This window comes from Anguilla anguilla, chromosome 17 (assembly GCF_013347855.1).
Source record: "Anguilla anguilla isolate fAngAng1 chromosome 17, fAngAng1.pri, whole genome shotgun sequence".
NCBI lineage: Eukaryota > Metazoa > Chordata > Actinopteri > Anguilliformes > Anguillidae > Anguilla > Anguilla anguilla.
The window spans coordinates 31,081,417-31,106,010 of record NC_049217.1 but is presented as its reverse complement, the minus strand read 5'-3'; the positions used below and the strand labels follow the sequence as shown (position 1 = coordinate 31,106,010).

Sequence of the window (24,594 nt, the reverse complement as noted above, 5' to 3'; positions counted from 1 at the left end):
GCCCGGGTGTTCTGGCTACTGTTCCACCTTTCACAACCACACAGCGGACAGCATGCAGCCCCCTATGACTGGCCTGGGCCCGGGTGTTCTGGCTACTGTTCCACCTTTCACAACCACACAGCGGACAGCATGCAGCCCCCCTATGACTGGCCTGGGCCCGGGTGTTCTGGGTGAAGAGGCAGTAGGCAGAACGCTCTCATGGCTGCTGTACTGCGCCTGCTCTCTCTGGGTCAGGCCCTCAGCTCATTAACGCTGGAGTTCAGGCAGCGCTGGAAAGCAGGGAGGCCGTGCTGGAGGGGGGTGCTGGAGGGGGCGGGCTGGGCTTTTTGTCCGCTCCACAGGGTTCAGAGCAGGCTTTGAGGGAGGGGCTAGGCACCAGGCGGGTTGAATCCGATTGGCTCGGATCAGACGCGCGCTGCACAGATGGGCATGCCCGGGCACGTCCCTCTCCATGGCGGTTGTGCAAACTGCACGACCCAGATCTGAACTAACGTACCCACACGCATGCCCGCGATAAGCCCTGTGATTGGCTGCACAAATTCTCAGCAATGCTTCTGACCAATCAGAAGACTCGGAAAACAGCCGCACGGGTGAACAAACGCTCAGAACCCTACTGCCAAACTGAAAAAAACAGCAGAAACTCCCCCCCCCCCCCCCCCCCCCAATCCCTTATCCTACAGCCAGCTCGGTTCTCTCCCCCACCCCAGCCCCTCGGTCTGGGGCCTTCTCAGGGGTGGGGGGGCCCGCCCTCTCTGCCCCTCAGCCATAAAGGTGTGGCAGGAGCGCAGAGCACATCCTGCGTGCGCACGGGGAAGAGCGCGCCGTGGGGAGGCCACACCCCGCTGGCACGGCTTGGGGGGGGGGCACAGGTGGGGAGGGCCTCCCGCTTTACATTAGGCTGTGAGTGGGGCTGGGGGCAGGGGGGCTGGGGGCTGGGGGGCCGAGGCCAGCAGGTAGGCCCCAGCAGACACGGGGACACCCCCATGAACACCTGCTGAGCTGCTGGGATGATCCAAAAGCAGAGAGGCCTCCTGGCTCTACACAGACTGTACAGCCCTGACCTCCCCCACTGCACCCCCAACCCCCCCCCCCCACACACACACACACCCACACCTCCCAGAGTACACTCTGTAAGCCTACTCAAAACGTGCACACAAACACACCCAGAGTACAACCCATAAGCCTAATGAAAACATGCACACTGTTTAACCAGAAGCGCAATGCTGGGGGGACTTGTTGAGGGTTAGGGTTACTGCTGTATTGCCATCTAAACCTACTTATTACTATAACATGACTGACGGAATCTTTGTTTATTTTAAATAATCCACAATGGATGGTGTCCTCTGATTTTCTTGGCTTGCACATGACAGAGCCACTGCACAGGCTGCATCACCAGGTTTATTCAAAGTTTCACACATGCATGCCAAATTTTATGCTTGATAAAAACAAGCCACACATGTTACACTGTAGCTTTAGGTACAGAGCCACAGGTACAGGTACAGGGCCACAGGTACAGGTACAGGGCCACAGGTACAGGTACAGAGCCACAGGTACAGGTACAGAGCCACAGGTACAGGTACAGAGCCACAGGTACAGGTACAGAGCCCTGGACGCAGTTTAAACACAATTCAGTGCGGAAAATGGCGCAGAAACGTTTGCACAAGGACACAGGCAATTAGAAAAGGGGGGGGGCGGGGGACCACACCCCCTCAGGGGATTATAAGGATTACTGGCGCCGGCCTCATTTGGATTTACATAAACTAGCCAGCGTCCCTCGGAACAATAAAAGCGGGCGAACGCTCTCGCGCGCGAGCTCTGCGGTAATTACAGCGTAAGGCCAGCCGGACGTCCACGGCGCGGGGGCGCCGTAATCTCCCACAATGCCCTGCGGCGCGGGGCACAGAACACCGCCACGGCACGGGGGCACCGTAATCTCCCACAATGCCCTGCGGTGCGGGGGCGCCGTAATCTCCCACAATGCCCTGCGCCGATGCACTCTCCCAGCATTCCACAGCCCCGGACACCCCACACCAGAACAGCTGAGCCCTGCGGACCGAGGACCTCAGGAAACGGCAGCTCCTCACGTGCGTACACGACCCAACGCGTTCGCGCGTTTGCACAGGAGGAAACGAGCCTTCCCATTGGTCAGCGGTGACGCGGGCGAGTACAGCCGGGGGATTTTGATTACGACGATTAGCTAAACCAGCGCTCGAACGCTGACACGGACAGAGCCCGTTAGCGAGAGAGTCTCAGCAGCTGCCTGAGGAACAGCCGTCCTCCTGTTAGGTTACATAACCAACGAGTGTCCTGCGTCTCCACCCCTCGCTGACCCCCTTTCCACACGTTTACTGGGCTCCAGACCCAGAACTGTTCTTGAGACAGACGCAGAACCGGGGTGTTCTTGAGACAGACCCAGAACCGGGCTGTTCTTGAGACAGATGCAGAACCGGGCTGTTCTTGAGACAGACGCAGAACCGGGCTGTTCTTGAGACAGATGCAGAACCGGGCTGTTCTTGAGACAGATGCAGAACCGGGCTGTTCTTGAGACAGATGCAGAACCGGGCTGTTCTTGAGACAGATGCAGAACCGGGCTGTTCTTGAGACAGATGCAGAACCGGGCTGCCCTTGAGACAGACGCAGAACCGGGGTGTTCTTGAGACCGATGCAGAACTGCGGTGTTCTTGAGACGGTTAAACTCAAGCTTTCCCAGAGAGGAATGGGGTGGGCCGTTCAAAATGTCACCACCGCACAGCCGACTGTCTGAAGCGGCTTTGTGAGAAAAATGAATGCATTTTTAAATTGAAAAAAAAACACTCATCTTAAAGGCAAGTGATCTCCATAACAAGAGCTCCCTAGCTTAATATGAAATTAATACTCAGAACTCCGAAATGACGTTATATCACTTGAGTCTAATCTGCAGTGTAACAGAAGCATTTCATTTCACGTTCAAAATTAGACATCTTTCCAAACTAAAATGTTCTCTCCCCCTCATTATATAGGTAAAATAACCCAAATCATTTAGAGCCATCAAACGAGCTGCAAGACTGGCCTGATAACTTCGCCCTAGGACAGCAAACATGCTGCAGATGGGAACTGAGCACACTCTTTCCATAACAAACACGCTGCCACCCACAATAAGGAAACTCAGACACGGTTATGGAACAGGAGTTCCCTGCATACAGGACACTAACTCAGCACAGCGGCTTAGACAACTCCCTTCCACCGCCAGGACTCTGCTGAAGCTAATTACAGAAAGCTTCTGAGACACTGCTGAAGCTAGTTACAGAAAGCTTCTGAGACACTGCTGAAGCTAGTTACAGAAAGCTTCTGAGACACTGCTGAAGCTAGTTACAGAACGCTTCTGGGACACTGCTGAAGCTAGTTACAGCACGCTTCTGGGACACTGCTGAAGCTAGTTACAGAACGCTTCTGGGACACTGCTGAAGCTAGTTACAGCACGCTTCTGGGACACTGCTGAAGCTAGTTACAGCACGCTTCTGGGACACTGCTGAAGCTAGTTACAGAACGCTTCTGGGACACTGCTGAAGCTAGTTACAGAACGCTTCTGGGACACTGCTGAAGCTAGTTACAGAACGCTTCTGGGACACTGCTGAAGCTTGTTACAGCACGCTTCTGGGACACTGCTGAAGCTAGTTACAGCACGCTTTGGGGACACTGCTGAAGCTAGTTACAGCACGCTTTGGGGACACTGCTGAAGCTAGTTACAGAACGCTTCTGGGACACTGCTGAAGCTAGTTCCAGAACGCTTCTGAGACACTTCTGAAGCTAGTTACAGAACGCTTCTGGGACACTGCTGAAGCTAGTTACAGAACGCTTCTGGGACACTGCTGAAGCTAGTTACAGCACGCTTCTGGGACACTGCTGAAGCTAGTTACAGAACGCTTCTGGGACACTGCTGAAGCTAGTTACAGCACGCTTTGGGGACACTGCTGAAGCTAGTTACAGCACGCTTTGGGGACACTGCTGAAGCTAGTTACAGCACGCTTTGGGGACTTCACTTTGACATAAAATTCACAACTGGAGATGTGCTGAGCCAGGATAACCAAATAAACCCCCCCCCCCCCCCCCCCCCTCTGATTAGAGGAAAAGGGAAACATGGTAGACAATGGAAACCACAAAGTACACCTTGGGCACTAGATAACATGCTTGATCATCATCATCACTGTGTCCAACAACACAGTGTTTTTATCAGCTGTGTCTTCAGCCAGCAGGAAGCGTCTGTTTCTGTTCCTCTAAAACCCCGCTGGCTTTTGCTGATAGGACGAGGAGGTCACCGGGGGGTGGTGTGACCATGGTTACCGTGCACGGTTGAGCTTCTCTGCGGGTGTGTGTGTGTGGGGGGGGCAGCGTTTTGAGCTCAAGGGCTGGCCTACGGTCACGAGGCAGGAGTCAAACCCACACGAGCGGCAGCCCGTACGCTTTACGCAAGAGGGGTCAAAAAGCCCGCTGGGCACCGTGGGTCACCGTCTAACAAGCCAACCGACGCCAGACGCTGGGCTCCCAGCAGCCTCTACTCCGAACCGATGAACCGCCCTCACGCGCCACGCCCTCTGCCCTGGCCGTGCGTAACCGTGGTAACGCGCAGGCTGCTGTCGGTACACATGCTCCGCCCGGACCTCCGCAGCCCAGCCCCGAGGCTTCTGAGCGCGTCTGCAGCCCAAGGGCAGTGCCCTGCACTCAGAGATAAACACACAGAACTACGCCTGTCTGATGAGACACGACCCAACTGTCACCATCCATCTGAACATCCGCATGGGCAACAAAGCCTCCATTCAGCTTACACATCTAACCAACGCGCACTCTGCTCACACTGGAGCGCAAACGCAGTGACACTTGTGCACTGAAGCAGCGTCACAGATTAAGGGAATTACTCAACTGAGCAATCATCATAAAACTGCTGTCTCGATATGGCACTCTCGCCCATACAGCAGTACAAAAGTTCACAGAAATAAACACTTCCTTGTGCGTACTTCTTCAGAGACTGTCTGCCCAGTTTGATTAGATTTGTGCAGCTTTTTAAAGAGTGTAAGAAGCATGTTTCACGTCATCTTACTGTTATTATGCAACACCCTCATTAGACATATTTTTATAGCCAGAACAAACTGACCTTCCAGCTCCTCGTGCACAAGAGAAAATGGGAGGGGGGGGGTGTGTGTGCACCATCCAGCTTCTTTTTCAAAGGCTCCTTGCCCAGTCCCAAATATTGCTACACATTCAAACAATTCAAAACTGTCCCTATGGTTACCGCAATTTCAACCAGTCCACCTGAGGAGTGTTCTGTGGCATCTAATCTCATCAATAAAATGGAGAATATGAAAACAGGAAGAGGGCCTCCTTTTGTGCTTCTGCACGCATTTTCATGATAATTCTGACGTTAACATTTTCAATCGGCAGGTGTTCAAAACAGCAGCTCGGCTGTAAATATTTTAAGCTATATGCTCCGCATATTTAATCATGCTAAAATGTATAACTGAATGCGTACAGCATACCGTATGCTCATACTAACTGTTCTATATGTGCTATACATGCATAAAGACGCATGCAGTATATTTCACAGGGACATGCAGAATGAGTGCGATGCTGGAAGTGGCATCCCCTGTGCCTTCTGAAACGCGGAAAGGAACACGCTGTTCTTTCACATGGACCAGACAGTGGGCGTCGACACTCTCCGGGAAGCCGGATGATTGGAGGCTGCTGGTGTTACGAGAGTCCTCGGCACCGTGGCGCGGAGAACAAAACTACAGCAGCCTGTGGGGCTGGAGAACACACACACACACACACACTCACACACACCTACAGCAGCCTGTGGGGCTGGAGAACACTCACACACACACACACACACACACACACACACACAACTACAGCAGCCTGTGGGGCTGGAGAACACTCACACACACACACACTCAGACACACACACACACTCACACACACAACTACAGCAGCCTGTGGGGCTGGGGAACACTCACACACAACTAAAGCAGCCTGTGGGGCTGGAGAACACTCAGACACACAACTACAGCAGCCTGTGGGGCTGGAGAACACTCAGACACACACTCACACACAACTACAGCAGCCTGTGGGGCTGGAGAACACTCACACACAACTAAAGCAGCCTGTGGGGCTGGGGAACACTCACACACAACTAAAGCAGCCTGTGGGGCTGGAGAACACTCAGACACACACACACACACACCTACAGCAGCCTGTGGGGCTGGAGAACACTCAGACACACACACGCTATGAAGCGCACTCAGACACACACACTCACACACACACACTCAGACACACAACTACAGCAGCCTGTGGGGCTGGAGAACACTCAGACACACACTCACACACAACTACAGCAGCCTGTGGGGCTGGAGAACACTCAGACACACACACACACACACCTACAGCAGCCTGTGGGGCTGGAGAACACTCAGACACACACGCTCAGAGACACACACTCAGACACACAACTACAGCAGCCTGTGGGGCTGGAGAACACTCAGACACACACGCTCAGAGACACACACTCAGACACACAACTACAGCAGCCTGTGGGGCTCAGACACACACTCACTCACACAACTACAGCAGCCTGTGGGGCTGGGGAACACTCAGACACACACGCTCTGAAGCGCACTCAGACACACACACTCAGAGACACACACACTCAGAGACACACACTCTCACAGACACACACACATACACACACACACACACTCAGAGACACACACACTCGAGCGCACTTGGATACTTGGTGACTTGCAGCATCCCACAATGTGAAACGCCAGCATGCGCCTCCAACAAAAACATGAGCTCACCCCGTCCCTTAGCAACCAACCGTCCCTTAGAAACCAACCTGTCACTTACCAGAAACAATATCAGAGAAAATGTTAATCTGCTGTCCAGGACTCAAACTCTAAGAATTTTGTGCTTCATAAGATTCCTTTTTTGGCTGTCAGTTACCTCACCAGCTAAACCCAGCTTCTAAACATCAACAGTCACCACATGGAGAGCGCCACACAGGCACGGCCGAGCGCAAAGGAGAACTCTGGGACGGAAGGCCAGTCCCTTAAAGTGGCCTGTCCCGTGACAGTCACACCACAGGCAGCGTTTCGCTCAGGAGCTGAGCGCTTTGAGTCCATGGTGGAGCTTCCATTAGCAGTCTCTCCTCCAGCACCCGCCCATGTGGACCAGGCCTTCGGGTTCACTGTACGGAGCCCGGAGGACCAGAGGCAATTAGTTTCAGCTCCAAGTGAACCGCGGGAGCGACCGTAAATCTCCCGCGGGAAACGTTAGCGGTCTAACGTGCAGCTGGCCGGACATCCTCCGCCAAAAAACGGCTTATTCACGTCCCCAGCTGACTCGCGCTCCCATCCGGACCACGGACGGGCGAGCGCAGCTTTCACGAAAGCGCTCAGCCTTTCTAAAACAGATATGGCTCAAGAGCGGAGACAACTTCTGACACGTTTCAAAAAGCAGAACAACAGGCGTTTTCTGCGAGGGAGTAGCCCGTGTGAAGATCTTGTAAAAAGCTAGATGACTTTAAGGTATGATGCAAGTTTCTTGTCCCAAACCTTGGCACCAGCATCTGACAAGTTGTTTTGGCAAATACTGTCAAGCAACAGAAATGAAACGCATGTAAGGGCTCACAAGGTTACACCTCCAGCAGGCCGAGATCACACCATGATTTATAGCAGAGTGTGCATATAGCTGGCAGTTGTGTGCAAACCCACCGCCTTGAGAGAAAAAGAACAGCAAGTCAATTATAGCTAATAATTCACACATTTTAAAAGGCCACAAACACCAGGCCTGTTCTTCGCTACCCTGTCTTAACCTCAACACCTCCTCAACAATTGCTCATATCAAAATGCACAATTAGTGGATCAATTTCAACAACTTTTTTTTCTCCACAAGATGAACAGGGGAATTTTACAGCGTGTTTAAATTTACTGAAGTACATAACCATTATCCAATTTACTCACGAACAGTAAGATAAAAAAAATTTTTAAAACCCCAGGGAGAATAAACTCACAATGAAGGTTCAAGACAGAGTACAGCAACGTTACTGTATTCCTACTAAGAATCGTTCAAACAAAGAGGGCACTTCGATATACCCAATAGGTATGTCTGTGGATAAATTTCAAAATTTTCCAACCAATATTTGGTTTTATTTAAATTTAGCACGCCAGAAGCGACATAAAAAAATTAAAAAACATTCCTCTATTCCAAACACGTACACCCTCCTACTAGCAACCAAATAGAACAATAATCCTTGGAAAGAACAATTTTTTCCCTATCACTACGCTAAGCATAGTAAATACAATTGTGACTAACTCCTGTACTATCTAAGGTCGTTAGCTAGCCATCTGGAATAATCCAAGTAAATCTAATCTGGTAAATTGCATGGCCCACCAAAAGCAGTTAATTCCGGCATACTGCGAGTGTTTTCTGCTTTATTAAGTTTGAAGGTTTTCTAGCAAACAAATGAAAAATACGAGAAAGCTAACATTAGGCTATAGAGCAAACCAACTGGGAAACTAGCCTAATGTTACATCACCTGTAACGTTACTAGCTAGCAAACTATCAATAGGTCTGTGCTGACTGTGCGAAATAGCAGTAGCTAAATTCAAGATGAGCCAGGCTGAGGTTATGAACACAACTGACATGGACAGTTATACGTGCAAGTTGGCCAACTGGCTTTCACAAACCGTAACGTACCCGGCCAACGACAGGACAGAGAACACCGGCTTAGTAAAACACAACTTCAGCCAAGTACTGTGGAGCGGACACCGTATCAAGCTGGCTCTAATCAGCTGGATGGAGCAGTTGCACTCAAAAATAATATCGGAACTGGTCTAGTATTAATTCATGTCACCAACTACCAGACGAAGAGCTAGCTATAATTAACTGGTCAAAATTATAAAACACACCATAAGGCACTAAAACAAATTATAACTCGTATGACACCTTGGCTAAATAACTAGTATTGGCGGAAATAACGAACAAATCGCATTAATTCAGTTAGACCAACAAGGATCCTAATGGATTTGGTCAACATAACGTTAATTAGATGCTAGCCAGCCTTATTCCACTTTGAGTCACTCGCTGTCCTCCTGCAAATTTACAATGGGAAGTCAAATTAGCTAGCTAGATAAAACATCCTGCATTAAAGTGTTTACGTGTATTACCCAGCGAAGCAAATGTTTATTTTACTTACCCAAATAAATATCACCGAAAGATCCACTTCCAATTTTTCTGCCCAGTCTGTATCGGTTTCCGACTCGGAGTTCCATGGTTTATATTTATTTTTCTTAGCTAGCTTACAAGCCAGCTGTCTCTGTGTGTTTCAAAAATTGTAAACCGTATTTTATATAGGCACTGGGTACTAACGCTATACGTACTATTAACCAGTGAATTTACAATTCCCACAATAAATACCGTTTTCGTCGCTCTCCCTCAGGTTAGCCCAAGATACTAATATTATTCCTCCAATCAAACTTTCACCATCCCTTATCTAACACCCGGATTTCTAGAATACAACAATATGGGGCTTATCTTGCAGCCTGAACTGTGAAGATTATGTTCCTATCGTTTTGGACAGCATTCCCCCAAAACGAGAAGACGATGGACCCGGATTTTAAAGGATATCTTCAACAAACATTCCCTAACTCTCTCCACTGTCCTCTTCCTTCAATATTACACTTGTCTGGCACAGTCCCGTGACATCACTTCCGTTAGCAACCGCAAAAGGGGCGGAGTTTAGGGCGGGCGAGTGCGATATCCGCTAACAACAACATAGCAGCGGAAGAAATATTTTCCCCTTTTCCTGCACTCTTAAATACATTTTTGTACACAGGACTGATTTGATAACATTTAATATGAACTGTTGAAACATCAATTGATTACTTGTATAAATAAGGCAGTACTAATGATTATTGTTTCAGTGTTTCAATTATTGTTTCAATGATTAATGAGTCGCAATTCTGTATTTTATAGTCTCAAGTTATAAACACAATTTATAATAAGGTGGGTCATGTTTTCATCTTATATAACGTTTTAACAAATTAGTAATTTTATGTAATTTTTACAAATATAAACGTTTGTGTTCAGAACGGCAACATAAATGACATAATCTTGTTTACTTTTGGTGTAGCTGCCATGAGTAAATCTTTGGATAGGATCATCTTCCTTTGAAAATACAAGGCTTCAAGAAAGGAAAACAAAGCACAATACCACTGCACTCAATGAGAAAATAACTAAATTACATGCATTTCAACAGTAACAGGTTTTGCGAATGTTTAAAAAGACAAAGCATGTAATTCGTCAGCTGCTTCAAGGGAGTGTCAGCATGCACTCACAGAACAATGTTTGATGTAGACTACTTGTGTGACCAGTTTGAAGTTATGGGTTGGCTTATGACTGAGTTACTTGCTGACAAACTGGTGACAACAATTTCTGTACTGCTGAAGAAATGAGGAAGTGTATACTGGATCCCTTCCTCATTGTTCTGTACAATATTAATTCTGTATGTGAAGAATTATTAAATAAAAAACAGAGCCTCTTTTCATTACATTAAAACATTTTCCATCTCCCTCTCATTACGGATACAGATACACTCTCAGATCCTTTCTGTTTTCTTTCCCTGGTTGTTGTGCAACAGCCCAAATCAATCTGTCAGCATCATGAGATTGTTGCAATAAATGTTCAGCTTTCTATAGAAATGTTGCGAAACACTTCACTGTAATCTCAAACCTTCGCTCGTCCTTGCTACGTCAGCTGATTTAAAAGGAACTTCTTGCTTGCCTTTTCAATTTGTGCAAGTTTTGAAATTTCCTGTTGGCCTGGTAGCGCTGCTCTGTGCGTAAGTGGCAAGTCGAGGCATGTCACAAACTGCTACAGAAAATGAGTTGCTCTCATGAGGCATGCCTGTGTCATTGGTGAACTTAAGCAGGTCCACTTCAACCCGCCAAAGGGTCCATTCCAGTTTTACCGTCTGGAAAGGCCACAGAAATAAGAATTTGATCATTATAATTAGCCTACATCACAAAAAACAAATCACAAGAAATATATGCAAAGCCGTTGCACAATAATTAAATGTTTTCAGTGTGGTAATACAGCAGTACTAGTGCATAAAATAAACCCGGACTAAGGTGTCTATAGAGTCGTAATTATTCGAACTCCAGACAGCAACACAAGTTTCCTGTCATCAATAAGTGGTGCAGCTTTGCAAACTACTAAACCGTATGAAGTTTGCTGAAGCCTTCTAGACGAAGCGTTACAAAACACAGTGCCCACCATACATGGTGTGCACCCCCAGGACGATCACCTTGGTTACGGAACGCCCACGAATTGTTGATTCGGAATAGACCAATATTATTGGTTAGAAAGCAGCCAAAGCCTGAGGCTACACATAGCACGTGGCTGTGCATGCTGCCTATGTTATGTAACGTAGGTGTTGCACGTGTAGGACAATGCTGAACTGCAGTTTCGCATATTTCGAAAACGCACAGTTGGTTTAGATAGGATACGTTGGTAGACCTGATTTAGGAAAACACCGGGGAAAAGGCAATATCTAATATCGATATTGAATATAACACCTATAATGAAGCGCGAAAATGGCAAAATTGGTTAGGTGTTAGCCGCAATTCTTCAACCCGCTAAGGAATATAATTGCACAACAGGCAAATGCTCAAATGAGCTAATGTTGCAGCTGGGAGAGAGAGACGCAGTGAACGTATCAGTAAGTTAGGACGGTTTGGTACCTCTGGGTTAATTAACTTCGGACGTGCAGTGATAATTCACACCAAACTACAGTTTGGGACGGGAGCAGTAACGGGCTATACAGCGCGGAAGCCTCAGTACAGTTAGCGCTCTGCTTCGCAGGAAAGCTGCAGCTGTCTACATTCTGAATGAGCATTCGAGTACTGTGGAAAAAGTGTGAGTGGAGCGTAAAAAGGTGCTGCCGTTGTCCACAGCTGCAGTGCCCTTCCTATTAGTTATACAAATCGGCAAAATGGTCGTGTGGCCATCAAGGAAGATTGAAAACAATTGTGAAAAGTTCTGAAAATAGTAAGAAGAAAAAAAAAAAAACTGAAAAGGCTTTCTCCCAAGGTTCAATCAATAGACCCGCCCACGCAATCACTCAGACCAGTTTTAGACTTTTTTTCCCCCAAATCCCAAAACAGCGACAACAGACCAGCAATGTTTACCCTTACCTTCCATAACTTCAGAATTGGGAAATGCTTCTGTGTGAAGCACCTGCAGGGGATAGGGGGATCAGTTTTAGCTTTTTGTGTAAGTCATACAATTGAAAGAATGCCCAGAATCATGTTTAATTGCCTTGCAGACGCCTGGCTGCGTTTTAAATTAAACCCACAACAGGAGGTCCTTTAAAGTCCTCATTTAACTTAGCAAGTGCTGTATGACCCGAACCTCTGTTCCTCAGGGCTTCACTCGAATTATGCATCAATGATTCTGTAATAAATAACAGTCAGACTGTGTAACTTTTCATTGTTGTGACTTGCATTTAACAACAGCATCTGAATAAAGGTATTCCCTTGCAACCAACTTTCCCCTCCAAAGCACAACAGATAATACAGAGGTTCATGCATAACAAGGGATACGGAAATTGTATATCGATATTACTTCAGCGCAAATCATAATAAACAATCCCGACTTTGGAAATATCGGACAGTATGCGAAAGAGAATAAAATTTATTTTCAGGATTTAACTTTTTTATTCTAACCACTTCAGGTAACTAGTTTTTTTTTTTTTAAAGATGCATTTGTCTATCAAGTTCAATCACGTTTGCGTTGTCTTTCCTAGAAAATCTTGTTGCAGGATGACACCCTGTGGCCATTTAGCAAAAATATATTTTAAAAAATGAACAGGTAATGTAAACTGGCCGCAGGCTTGCTAATTCTTTTCAAGCCCATGTCCTGTCAAACATCTGCACTGAGCCAATGACCTTTGACCTACAATTGTTAACAGTTACTGTGTTAGCAGTATTTATCTTTGGTCAAAGGGCAAAACCAACATTCGAGAATCGGGATTCCCGAACCTGTATTCTTCAGCGAAATTATATCTGTACTTAGGCCAACATATTATTTAAATAATACTTAAGTACGGAGAATAGATTCCCAGGTTAGATACTTGATAAATCGGTTTTACAGATCTCAGTATTATCTATGCAGTTAAGAAAAAAATTGTAACAAAGAGCTGCAGTGTCTTGTGTATGTCCAGTATAAAATGACATCATGATTTAGATGTTTCTACTTAACAATGTTAATGCACCTCCGCATCGCAGCGTTTAGTGGCGTTGGATAACAATGCGAAAGTTATCCTTTGAGTTGGAGGTCATCAGAGGACACATTAGGGGGCTACCCCTCCAAAATAATTGACAGTTGCATACCAGGTTCGTTTTAAGTATATACACTTCACTTAGCCCATCTGTTTACACAATGCTTCTCTTTCCAAAAATAGCAAATTACTCCGTAAGACGTAGAAATCCTTCATGTGTCAAGAGTTTCTATTGAGATGCGGAAGCATTTAAATCTAAGGCTCCTACTGCAGCCTGGGTGGACAAAGCAACTACCCTGAAATCTGTGTACACTACGTGCAAATTCTCCGGTCACAGGATGGTCTTACTGGGTGTTATATAAAATTAACACTCATATTATATTAATTAGCGCGAAAGCCGTTTAACTAATATGGAAAAAACTGCGGGTAAAATTCATTTTTTTGCCTAAGAGAACAGTGTCGTCGAATTCTGGTCAGTCCAACTGTGAAACGATTGGCTGTTTAAAAGCATACGTCATGGAATCACCGTACACGCGACCAATCCTGGTTAAAAAGGAAGTGTGGTTCAAGGGTAGCTAGTCATTTTCTTCCTTTTTTAGTTTTGGTTCTGAAAAATCTGCATCACTAGTCTTAAAATGGAGAATGAAAGGGTAGATGAGGCCACGCAGAGAAGAAAAAGCGGGGGAAGTGAGGGAGACGAAGTCAACTCTGACCGAAAGCGACTGAAAACAGAAAATGACAGGTAAATACAGCGATAAGCTAGCGCAGGCTGCTATTGGTTTGTTAGCCTGCAGTTGCTTTTTTTCTGACAGTTGATTTGCTTGCTCGCAAACGAAGAATGTGTTGGTGCTTAACGTCTTAACACCAGAAAAGCGTAACATCAGATATACATGTGGTTTGTTTTAAAAGCATGTCATATTACTGCAGTCACTACAAAGACCATATTTAAATTTGCGCGCACAGTATCCCAACTGTATGTTCAACACATAGCCTAGGTTCAACATCATGATGCCTTTGTCACAAAAGTTTGTGATAACAAATCACTGTAAACTTCAGTATCAGCTCCTATGATACTGACGATAAAACAATATCGCTTCTTGTACAAATTCATTCAAGCAATTTGTCTCCCGTGTGTGTAATACGGAGTTGACTTTAAGGAACCAGCGAAATTAGAAAGCACATTTGACAATCGCAGTTGTGTACCAGCATCCTGCCACACTTGATTGTTACAGCACTTAAACGGATGTCGTATAATAATGATTTTATTTTGTATGCTGGCGTTTCTCCAGTGGGAGGTCCTGTCTGGATCAGCCGATGGATTTGAGGAGTGTGTACGAAGTTGTGAAGTACGAACCGTCACATCTGCCAGGTAAATGTCAATCCAAATCTTATTAACGCATTAGTTCCTCCAAAACTGCAAAACGTCCTCCAAGACATGATAGACATCGATTTAATTTCTTACAAAATCTATATGAAATTTGTCATGGTGATTAATCGCAAAGCATCCCTCACTGAATGCGCTAATGATTGCTTTGGGGGAAATGATCGGAATATCGCGGCTGTTTAAAATAAGTAGCTAGGTTCCCTTCTCTTAACACCGTTATTGTTTGAATGTTTTGGGGTGGGTGGGCGTCTAACAGGCAATGAAAGCCAATAAGAAAAGTCAGTTGAAGCAGTTGTTTGTGAGACTGGAATGGTTATCAGAATATTGTTCAGATCCATAACGCCATATAAACAGCACTGTCAATAAATCATTCAGTATTGTTTTTACATAAAGAAGTGCAATAGATAGCTGCATCCCTGGTACAGAACAGTGGTGCGTGCTTAAAAACACTGTTTCGGGGCAGACATTAGGATTCATTCTTTTCTTTCATGAAACCAGTTTTTTTTAATAGGCATACTATGCTTGATAGTGGGTTCATCATTTTAAAAACGGGGGTCTTTCCAGTTTTCAGAAAAACAGAACATGACATGAACCTTTCTGACAGATGATCGGGAAAGCTAATAAGTGCCGATGTTTCTCTCGCAGCCAAATATTATGACACGGACACCACCGAGCCGGTAAGCTACAGCCTGAAGTCGTTGGACGAGCTGCTGTCATGGAAACGGAGCGAGGCCCACCCATTCAACGTGGCCACGGTGCCGTTAGCCAGCCGCCAGCCTGCGTTGACCAGCGGCCAGCGCAAGACCCTGGTGTCACATGACATGATGGGCGGATACCTGGATGACAGGTGTGCTCTCTGTTCGTGTTGCTGTATTTACCGGTGTAGCGCACACTCTCGTCCTTGCTTTAACGCACCAGCGGGCTCATGAGGACGTGCCCTTGCTGTTCGCGCTGGCGCATCAGTTTGCCTGTGGTGCGGAATCAATCCGTCACCGCGTCTAGTTTCCGTGCTGATTCCAGAATCTTTGAACTCCGGTTACTCGTCCGAGGCAGGCTGTTTCGTGGCATCAGACCTTCCTGTGTTGACTGCAGTGGTTGTGTTTTCACCTCATTCCACCTCGCACTTTGCACACGGTGCCTTAACTGCTCTTGAGGTAAGTGGGGTTTGAGTGCTCTGCCCTGCTGTGGGGCCTGTGGCTCTCTCAACCCTTCGTAGCACGGCTGTGGGAAGGGAACTGAATAAGTCCCGCCCTCCCAGGTTTGTGCAAGGGGCGGAGTCAGAGACGCCGTACGCCTTCTACCACTGGCAGTACATCGACATCTTCAACTACTTCAGCCACAGCATGGTGACCGTCCCGCCCGTCGTCTGGACCAACGCTGCCCACAGGCACGGCGTCCTCGTTCTCGGTGAGCCCCGGGCCCCAGAGCCACACTGCCTGAGGGTATGGGAATGATTGCAGTGGGCGATTGGTTCATCGCAGAGTGGTGTGATTGATGGGGGTAGGTGATTGGTTCATTTCAGAGTGGTGTGTGTGTGATGGGAGATGCAGGCTGGGTAGCTTCAGAGCAGTGCGATTGACGCGAGATGGTGGTTGATTGGTTTCAGAAAAGCGTTATCTGATCAGATGGTGTGATTGATTTAAAGGGGAATTACACCGCTGAACCGTAACCTCGTTTAACAGATCGAGGCCTAACTGATAAAGTCTCTCTTAGTGGCTAAAGCAGTCTCTTCACAGAAGTATTGGCAGCTAAATGTGTGAATTTGGTGGAGGTATACATACATAATGAAGTGTGCCTTTACTCTCTCATTTGTGAAAAACTACAATGGGCGAAGGGGGTGTTGACTGAGCTAACACAGTCGCTTGGGATGCTGGTCGTCTCGCCCGAATGTTCTCTCTCCCCCGGCTACCCCGACAGCTACTCTTCCACAGGTAAAATGAAAAACTCAGTGAGGAGTTCCCCTTTCGAGGAGAATAAGAGAACTGATGGGTTTTTCAGGAACCTTCATCACGGAGTGGACGGACGGCGGTAAGATGTGCGAGCTGTTCCTGGCGGAGGAGGAGTCTTACCGCGCCGCCGCGGATAAGCTGGTTCAGATCGCGCACTGCTACGGCTTCGACGGCTGGCTCATCAACATCGAGAACCCGCTGAGCGTGAGTGGTCTCATCGACCAGCCTGGGGGCCCTTTACAGCCCCTGACTGCTATTCTGCTGCAGTGCTGAGACTGCTGGACCACGCCCACACCCACCCTCTTTATCACTGTAGCAGCACTATAACACCTTCCTCTGTGTGGCCTGTGGTACCTGTGGTAGAGAGGGAGGGGGGTGGACATCCCCTGGACATCCCCTGCTCACTGTGCAGGAGCGCCTCCTGTGGGTGATGCAGTGCGTAGCGTCTGCCTGCGCTCTCTCTGCTCCAGCTGCGTAACTGCGCAGTCCTTTGGTGCTGCAGCTGCTTTGCTCAGTCAGTGGACTGCAGAGAGAAAAGAAGCAGCGTCTGATTGGGGCTGAAACACTTTAACACTTTAGGGTGTGACGTCACAAATGTGTGATTGCAATGTTCTTAGCTTAACATTCTAATGCTGATGTCACAGTCACTGCTGGTGACTGACAGCAACGGAGTTCTAGAACAGTGACTTTGGATTTAGAAAATAAAATTTAAAATTCCAAAAAAACCTGCTCTTTACAGGGTTAAGAAGGATGAGTGTGGTAGTGCCATCCTCTTGAACTGGTCGAAGGCAATGCAGCGGCAGTTGTGATCAGACACTCAGTTTGGAATAAAGAAAAGGCTGAAAGGAAAGGTTGCTTTAGAAACGGGGAGAGTACAGGAAGTGCAGCTCAGAGACATGTCCTCGTGGTTCAGGGTAACGTACGGCAGTAGGGCTACATTTTTGGCATCTGCCCCCCTCCGTTTAGGCAAACGCGGTGAAGAACACGCCCCTTTTCCTGCGGTACCTGACGGACCAGATGCACGAGCGCGTGGCTAGGAGCCGGGTGCTGTGGTACGACAGCGTGCTGGAGAATGGCGACCTCCGGTGGCAGAACGAGCTCAACGACAGGAACAGGCAAGAGACGCTTTAAAAAAGTGTTCAGGAAATAATTAGGTCACCTGTCCTGGAAGCAGGAGGAAGCTGAATAGATGGAGACATAGTTTAATTGGCTTTTTAGGAATGTGAACCGTACAGTAACCGTCAAATCGCACACTGATCTCCCGCAAAACTGTGACACCATGACAACCCTAGTGCATATGACTACATTTAAACTTTGCACCACTCCGCTCTCCTCCCTCTCTCCTCCCGCTCTCCACTCCTCTCTCCTCTCTCTCTCCTCTTGCTGTCCTCCCGCTCTCCACTCCTCTCTCCCTGTTTGGCAGAGTGTTTTTCCAGGCGTGCGACGGCATTTTCACCAACTACAACTGGACGGAGCAGAGCCTGGAGGGGATGGGCTTGTACCCCGAGGCTCAGGGCCGCCTGGGGGACATCTACGTGGGCGTGGACGTGTTCGCCCGGGGGGAAGTGGTGGGGGGGAAGTTTGAGACCAACAAGGTGAGGGGGGGCGTCCCGTCCGTGAATACCCCTGCCCCCGCCTCGCCCCCCCCCAATGCGTGGGGCTCGCGTGGTGACCCCTCTCTGCTCCGCCCCTAGGCCCTGGAGCTCATTCGCAAGCACGGGCTCTCTGCCGCCATCTTCGCGCCCGGCTGGGTGTACGAGACGAAGGACAGGAAGGAGTTCCGGGTGAACCAGGACAGGTGAGCGCTCGTCCTGCTGAAGCCACAGCGCCACAGCGGAGGAGGCCGTTTTAGTTTCCATGCTCTGGCCATAACAGTGGCTAACCCGCAAGGCACACTGGAATAATATCTGCTCATGATCTAGTTAAATAACAACCCACCCTGCTCAACAAACTGCTCGGTGACATTGCACAAGACGGCCACCAGAGGGAGCCAAAGGCTGTGAATTTATGCTGCATCTTGGATTCTTTTTGTGCAGGCATTCTGAGCACATTGTTCCTGCGGTATGTAAAGTGTGCTGCTGAAGTTCCTCCATGCTGGGGAAGGGACAGCATTCCTAAAGATAATGGCTGAGGCAGACGCCAGCCTTGCCTGTACTTAGGATCATTTTTAAAACCCGGCTCTGTGAGATGCTAATGCTAATGCACGTGGGCCCGGCTGGCCTTCCTCAGAGCATCGTGTAGGACGGAGTGTGGCACAGTGGGTAAGGAACTGGGCTTGTAACCGAAAGGTCGCAGGTTCGATTCCCGGGTAGGACACTGCTGTTGTACCCTTGAGCAAGGTACTTAACCTGCATTGCTTCAGTATATATTCAGCTGTATAAATGGATACAATGTAAAGTGCTATGTAAAAAAAGTTGTGTAAGTCGCTCTGGATAAGAGCGTCTGCTAAATGCCTGTAATGTAATGTGTAGCTGCTGGTTTTGAAATGTTTTCCATTTAATTTTTTGTTTCACAGCATACCTGATCCGTTTCGATCTGTGCTGCAGTAACAGAAACGCAGTGATGTCATTTCCTGTTTGCAGGTTCTGGAGCCTGCTGTCTGAATTCCTGTATGTTCATCGCCCGTCCTCCCACCTCCCTTTCGTCTCGTCCTTCTGCCAGGGGTTTGGCGAGAATTTCTTCTGGAAGGGGAAGGTAACCGTCGCCACGGTGACATTTAGTGACGTGTCTTTCAGGTTACATACGGTCAGTCAGCTGAGAGGAAGAGCAGTGATAAGAACGTAAACATTGCCCTTTTTATGTTTTCATAAAAGGGGTACACAGACCAGTCACCTGCCCATCACCTAGACCAGTCACCTGCTTATCACCTAGACCAGTCACCTGCCCATCACCTAGACCAGTCACCTGCTCATCACCTAGACCAGTCACCTGCCCATCACCTAGACAGTCACCTGCCCATCACCTAGACCAGTCACCTGCCCATCACCTAGACCAGTCACCTGCCCATCACCTAGACCAGTCACCTGCCCATCACCTAGACCAGTCACCTGCCCATCACCTAGACCAGTCACCTGCCCATCACCTAGATCAGTCACCTGCTCATCACCTAGACCAGTCACCTGCTCATCACCTAGACCAGTCACCTGCTCATCACCTAGATCAGTCACCTGCTCATCACCTAGACCAGTCACCTGCCCATCACCTAGACCAGTCACCTGCCCATCACCTAGACCAGTCACCTGCCCATCACCTAGACCAGTCACCTGCTCATCACCTAGACCAGTCACCTGCCCATCACCTAGACCAGTCACCTGCCCATCACCTAGACCAGTCACCTGCTCATCACCTAGACCAGTCACCTGCTCATCACCTAGATCAGTCACCTGCTCATCACCTAGACCAGTCACCTGCTCATCGCCTAGACCAGTCACCTGCTCATCACCTAGACCAGTCATCTGCTCATCACCTGGCGCCCCTGTGTTTCTCTCCCGCAGGCGGAGAGCGCCACCTCCTGGTTCAACCTGAGCGCGCAGGAGCCGCAGCCGCTGTACCTGAGCGAGACTCTGGAGGGGTCGGGCAGCCTGAGGACGCGCGGCTGTCCCGCAGAGGCCTGGAGCGGCGGCTCCGCCCTGCTGCTGGAGGGCGTGGTCCCGCCCACGCTGTCCAAAGTGTGCGCCAGGTACGCCCCTTAGCCCCGCCCACACTGTCCAAAGTGTGCGCCAGGTACGCCCCTTAGCCCCGCCCACGCTGTCCAAAGTGTGCGCCAGGTATGCCCCTTAGCCCCGCCCACACTGTACCCCTGAGGTACTTAATCCCTGCCATCTTTAATTTAAATTAGTACATGCAACAAATGTACATCAGACCTGGGTCAATTCTGAAATTCTTTAACCCTTTAGACATCAGAGGAATTTTAAACGAATGCATATTTCCTACCCATTCCCAGAACAAAAGTTCTTTCATTTGACTTGTATGTTTTGGTTAATATCAGTTTTCAGGGATTAGAAGTGTTGTCAAATTTTTACCAGTATCTAAACGTATGAAAAATACAGATTCGACCCAGGTCTGATTCATACAGAACTCTGAGTGTGGACTGTTACACGTATGCCCCTGTATTGTACGGCTTAAATACCTGTAATAATAAGGGTGCATGTTGGGTAAGTGGGAGGGATTTGAGATGTTGAGTGACGGGTGTGTCTGCTGCTAGGATATTCTCTGTCCACATTCCGCTGGCCTCCAGGACGCTCGTCTCCTTCATCTACAAGTCCTCTGAGGGAGTCACAGTCGGGCTGGAGCTGAAGACCACCGACGCGGCGCTCTGCTCCTACGAGGGAGTCCAGGACGTCCCGCGTGAGTCACAGTCCCCTCTCTCACACTCCCCCCTGAGTCACAGTCACCCCCTCTGAGTCACAGTCACCCCACTCTCACAGTCCCCCCTGAGTCACAGTCCCCCCCCTGAGTCACAGTCATCCCTCAGTCATAGTCCCCTCTCTCACACTCCCCCCTGAGTCACAGTCCCCACTCTCACAGTCCCCTCTGAGTCACAGTCACCCCACTCTCACAGTCACCCCTCAGTCACAGTCCCAGTCAGTCTTCATGCTTCTGTAAACGTGTGTGTGTGTGTGTGTGCGTGCGTGCGTACGTGCGTGTGTGTGTATGCGTCTGTATGTGTGTGTGCGTGTGTGTATGCGTCTGTATGTGTGTGTGCATGTATGTATGTATGTGTCTGTATGTGTGTGTGCATGTATGTGTGTGCGTGTGTGCGTGCGTGTGTGTCTGTATGTGTGCGTGTGTGTGTGTGTGTGTGTGTGCGTGCGTGTGTGTGCGTGTGTGCGTGTGCGTGTGTATGCGTGTGTGCGTGCGTGTGTGTGTGTGCGTGTGTGCGTGCGTGTATGTGTGTATGCGTGTGTGCGTGTGTGCGTGTGTGCGTGTGTGCGCGTGTGTGCGTGCGTGTGTGTGTGCGTGTGTGTGTGCGTGCGTGTATGTGTGTGTGCGTGTGTGTGTGCGTGCGTGTGTGTTTTTAGACACCAGTGTGCAGCCCAGGGTTCTGGAGGGGGACCATGAGCTGGTTCGGCGTTTCACAGAGAACTGCGGGGTGTGGAGGCCGGACGGCTGGACTGTGAGGTAGGACTGACCTGCGCTGCGTTTGGGGCTTGTGTGAGGAGGATTGTGGGTAATTCAGCCGCAGCGGGGATCCTTACTGTCTGAGGACAGCACAGGGTGTGCTGAGGGGAACCTGCCTGGAGCTGCAGTCTGGAGTCTGACCACTAGGGGGCCCTCTGCAGGTGCTTCCTGTTGGAGCTGAAAGGCTGTGCCCTGCGGGACGTCTGTGTGAACGTGAGCCGGGAGGAGGGGGACCAGGACGTCCCCTTCAGCTGCAGGATCGGCGAGATCATGGTGAGACAGGCTTCAGCCCCGCCCCCTTCTCTCTGGAGCCGACTCCACACTCAGCCCCGCCCCCTTCTCTCTAGAGCTGACTCCACACTCAGCCCCGCCCCCTTCTCTCTGGAGCCGACTCCACACTCAGCCCCGCCCCCTTCTCTCTGGAGCCGACTCCATACTCCGCCCCGCCCCCTTCTCTCTGGAGCTGACTCCACACTCAGCCCCGCCCCCTTCTCTCTGGAGCCGACTCCACACTCAGCCCCGCCCCCTTCTCTCTGGAGCCGACTCCACACTCAGCCCCGCCCCCTTCTCTCTGGAGCCGACTCCACACTCAGCCCCGCCCCCTTCTCTCTGGAGCTGACTCCACACTCAGCCCCGCCCCCTTCTCTCTAGAGCTGACTCCACACTCAGCCCCGCCCCCTGCTCTCTAGAGCCGACTCCACTAGCAGAGTTTGTGATATCGGGACAATAACAGATAGGCACTTATTTGCTGAGGCCGTGTCTCACACCATCAGACCTAGAGCATCATGGGTTTGAGGGATGGAAACCCCGGTTACTGTTGCCATGTGGCACCTACCTTTGCCCATCTTGCTGCGCAGGTCAGATCCCCGTTTCCCATGATGCAGCTGGTGCGGTGACAGCCCTTTGTCTCTCCGGCTGCGCAGGTGATGGATGCAGAGAGCCTGACGGTGCCCCCCCTCTCTGTGGAAGACATCTGCCTGTCGGACATCCTGTGGCGGAGGGGCGTGGGGCGCGGGCCGGGCACCCAGGACCGGCTGCACCTGAACGGCACGCTGCGCTGGCGCTACCCCGCGCAGCTGGTGCGCCACTTCCGCCTGCACTGGCGCCGGCTGCGGGGGCCCGAGCCGCACTCGCCCCCCGGCCCCCTCACCCTGATTGGACGCTCGTACTCCTCGCTGTTCCGGGTGTGTGAGCTGGCGGTGCCCGAGGCGCCCACCGTGCTGGAGCTGGTGGTGGAGCCCGTCACCCTCGAGGGCTTCGCCCTGCCCGAGTCGCACTGGGGCCGCAAGGTCCTCAGCTACGCCAGCGGGGGAGGGGTTTAGCTGCATCCCCGCCCAGAAGGGGAGGGGTTTAGCTGCAGCCCCGCCCAGAAGGGGAGGGGTTTAGCTGCAGCCCCACCCAGAAGGGGAGGGGCTTAGCTGCAGCCCCACCCAGAAGGGGAGGGGTTTAGCTACAGTCCTGTCCCAGAAGGGAGGAGTTTAGCTACAACCCCACCCCAGAAGGGGAGGAGGTTAGCTGCAGTCCTGTCCCAGAAGGGGAGGAGTTTAGCTACAGTCCTGTCTCAGGAGGAGAGGGGTTAGCTGTAGCACTGCCCAGAAGGGGACGGGTTTGGCTATGGCTGTGATTGCCCCCCCCTCTTGTGCTAAGACTCTGGCAGACTGTTTAAAGAGCAGCCAGGGCTGTTCTGATTAAATGTGGTGCTTTTGAATTGACCATAACTGCTGCTTAAAATGTTTGTGTTTAAAAGCTTTTTTTATGAATAAACAATATGCAGGTCACTAGCTTTTTTTAATAAAAAATAAAAAAAGGTCTTTGTTCACACTTTTAATAGTGAATGAAATGTGACCAAAATTTACATTAGTCAGTGGACAAGAGTTATCTAGAAATTGCTTTAAATCTTTTGTACTTTTAAGAAACCATATCTTCTTGCACAGAAGCGCTCTCCAGTACGTTGGGAAGTATGACGGGCAGGCGGTAGTCACTGTGAATCCTGCCTCAGAAATAAAAACCCAGCTGATTGGTTAAACTGTCATTTTTCATGCTGCTGACAGATCTAGCCAAACAGTATGGACATCAGAATGCTCCTGATGAAGTCGTCCAAAGTTAGATTTTGCCTGACTGTACAGTCAAAAATCCCCCAACCTCACTGTGATGTGATGTTCTCTCAGTTCTTGTGATTCTGTAGAACTGAAAATCCACTGTGGCAAATTTTGTTAAATATAGGATGGTCTGATGTTTATCAACTCCTAGAAAACAGACAGAAATCACACACACACCTTTGCCTTGCCTGTTAACAAGCCAAAATGTTTTGAAATCCTACCTGAGGAGAAACAGACATAGACATTACTGGTGCAGTACATCAGACCAAACGTTTTCCTTGGGTTAATGGTGGAATCATAGTGCGCTAGGTGCATTTATACGGGTAAGTGAAAAGGAGGGAGGATGAGCTTTTAAGGTTATTAAAAAAACAAACAAAAAAAACAGTACACCAGATTTGGATATTCAGGAGTCTACATTGGTGCTCTGAGCAAGAGACTATCATACCTTCTGACCATAAAATGCATTGTGTGTAAGATTTTCAACAAGAAACCTGCAAATCATTAAAGTCATTTCAGATATGTAAGAAGATATCTCATTTCTTTTCTCACCACAACACCCACTCTAAATGAGCAGTGACTTTGCCGGAGAAGCCGTTCTGTCTTTTATTTTGAGCCATCAATATAAATTGATGATTATATAAATAATCAATATAAACTGATGATGATAGATGATGGATTTACACCAGGGCCACCCAAACCTGGCCCTGGAGGCCAGTAGAGCTGCTGGGT

At 49.2% G+C, this 24,594-nt stretch overlaps 2 protein-coding genes across 6 annotated transcripts in view; one reads left to right on the top strand and one right to left on the bottom strand.

Moving 5' to 3' along the window:
* Positions 1 to 9,741, bottom strand: part of LOC118216807 (casein kinase I) — a 24,414-nt gene extending 14,673 nt beyond the window's left edge. For 4 of the 5 annotated variants that reach the window (XR_004763074.1, XM_035398316.1, XM_035398315.1 and 1 more), the window contains exon 1: positions 9,230 to 9,741. Coding sequence is in view for 4 of the 5 variants with exons in the window: in XM_035398316.1 (XP_035254207.1) it covers positions 9,230 to 9,305 (76 nt within the window). In the remaining variant the exon portion in view is untranslated. The remainder of the gene's footprint in view (positions 1 to 9,229) is intronic. The other variant, XM_035398314.1, reaches the window with a different exon arrangement.
* Positions 9,742 to 13,842: 4,101 nt separating this feature from the next.
* Positions 13,843 to 24,389, top strand: engase (endo-beta-N-acetylglucosaminidase). Its single transcript, XM_035399209.1, has 14 exons — positions 13,843 to 14,054; positions 14,602 to 14,681; positions 15,342 to 15,543; positions 15,955 to 16,103; positions 16,695 to 16,849; positions 17,612 to 17,760; positions 18,069 to 18,240; positions 18,340 to 18,443; positions 19,228 to 19,339; positions 20,140 to 20,324; positions 20,850 to 20,992; positions 21,667 to 21,766; positions 21,928 to 22,039; positions 22,690 to 24,389. Exons 1-14 carry the CDS (start codon positions 13,948 to 13,950, stop codon positions 23,086 to 23,088), a joined length of 2,169 nt encoding a protein of 722 aa, XP_035255100.1. The 5' UTR covers positions 13,843 to 13,947; the 3' UTR covers positions 23,089 to 24,389.
* Positions 24,390 to 24,594: the final 205 nt, after the last annotated feature.

What these genes read in the sequence shown, in the direction of transcription:
- engase (XM_035399209.1), top strand. Translation starts at nt 13,948, where the DNA reads ATGGAGAATGAAAGGGTAGATGAGGCCACGCAGAGAAGAAAAAGCGGG. An exon ending in ATTTCTTCTGGAAGGGGAAG is followed by an intron (nt 19,340 to 20,139) that starts GTAACCGTCGCC and finishes TCTCTCCCGCAG; the next exon opens with GCGGAGAGCGCCACCTCCTG. An exon ending in GCAGGATCGGCGAGATCATG is followed by an intron (nt 22,040 to 22,689) that starts GTGAGACAGGCT and finishes CCGGCTGCGCAG; the next exon opens with GTGATGGATGCAGAGAGCCT.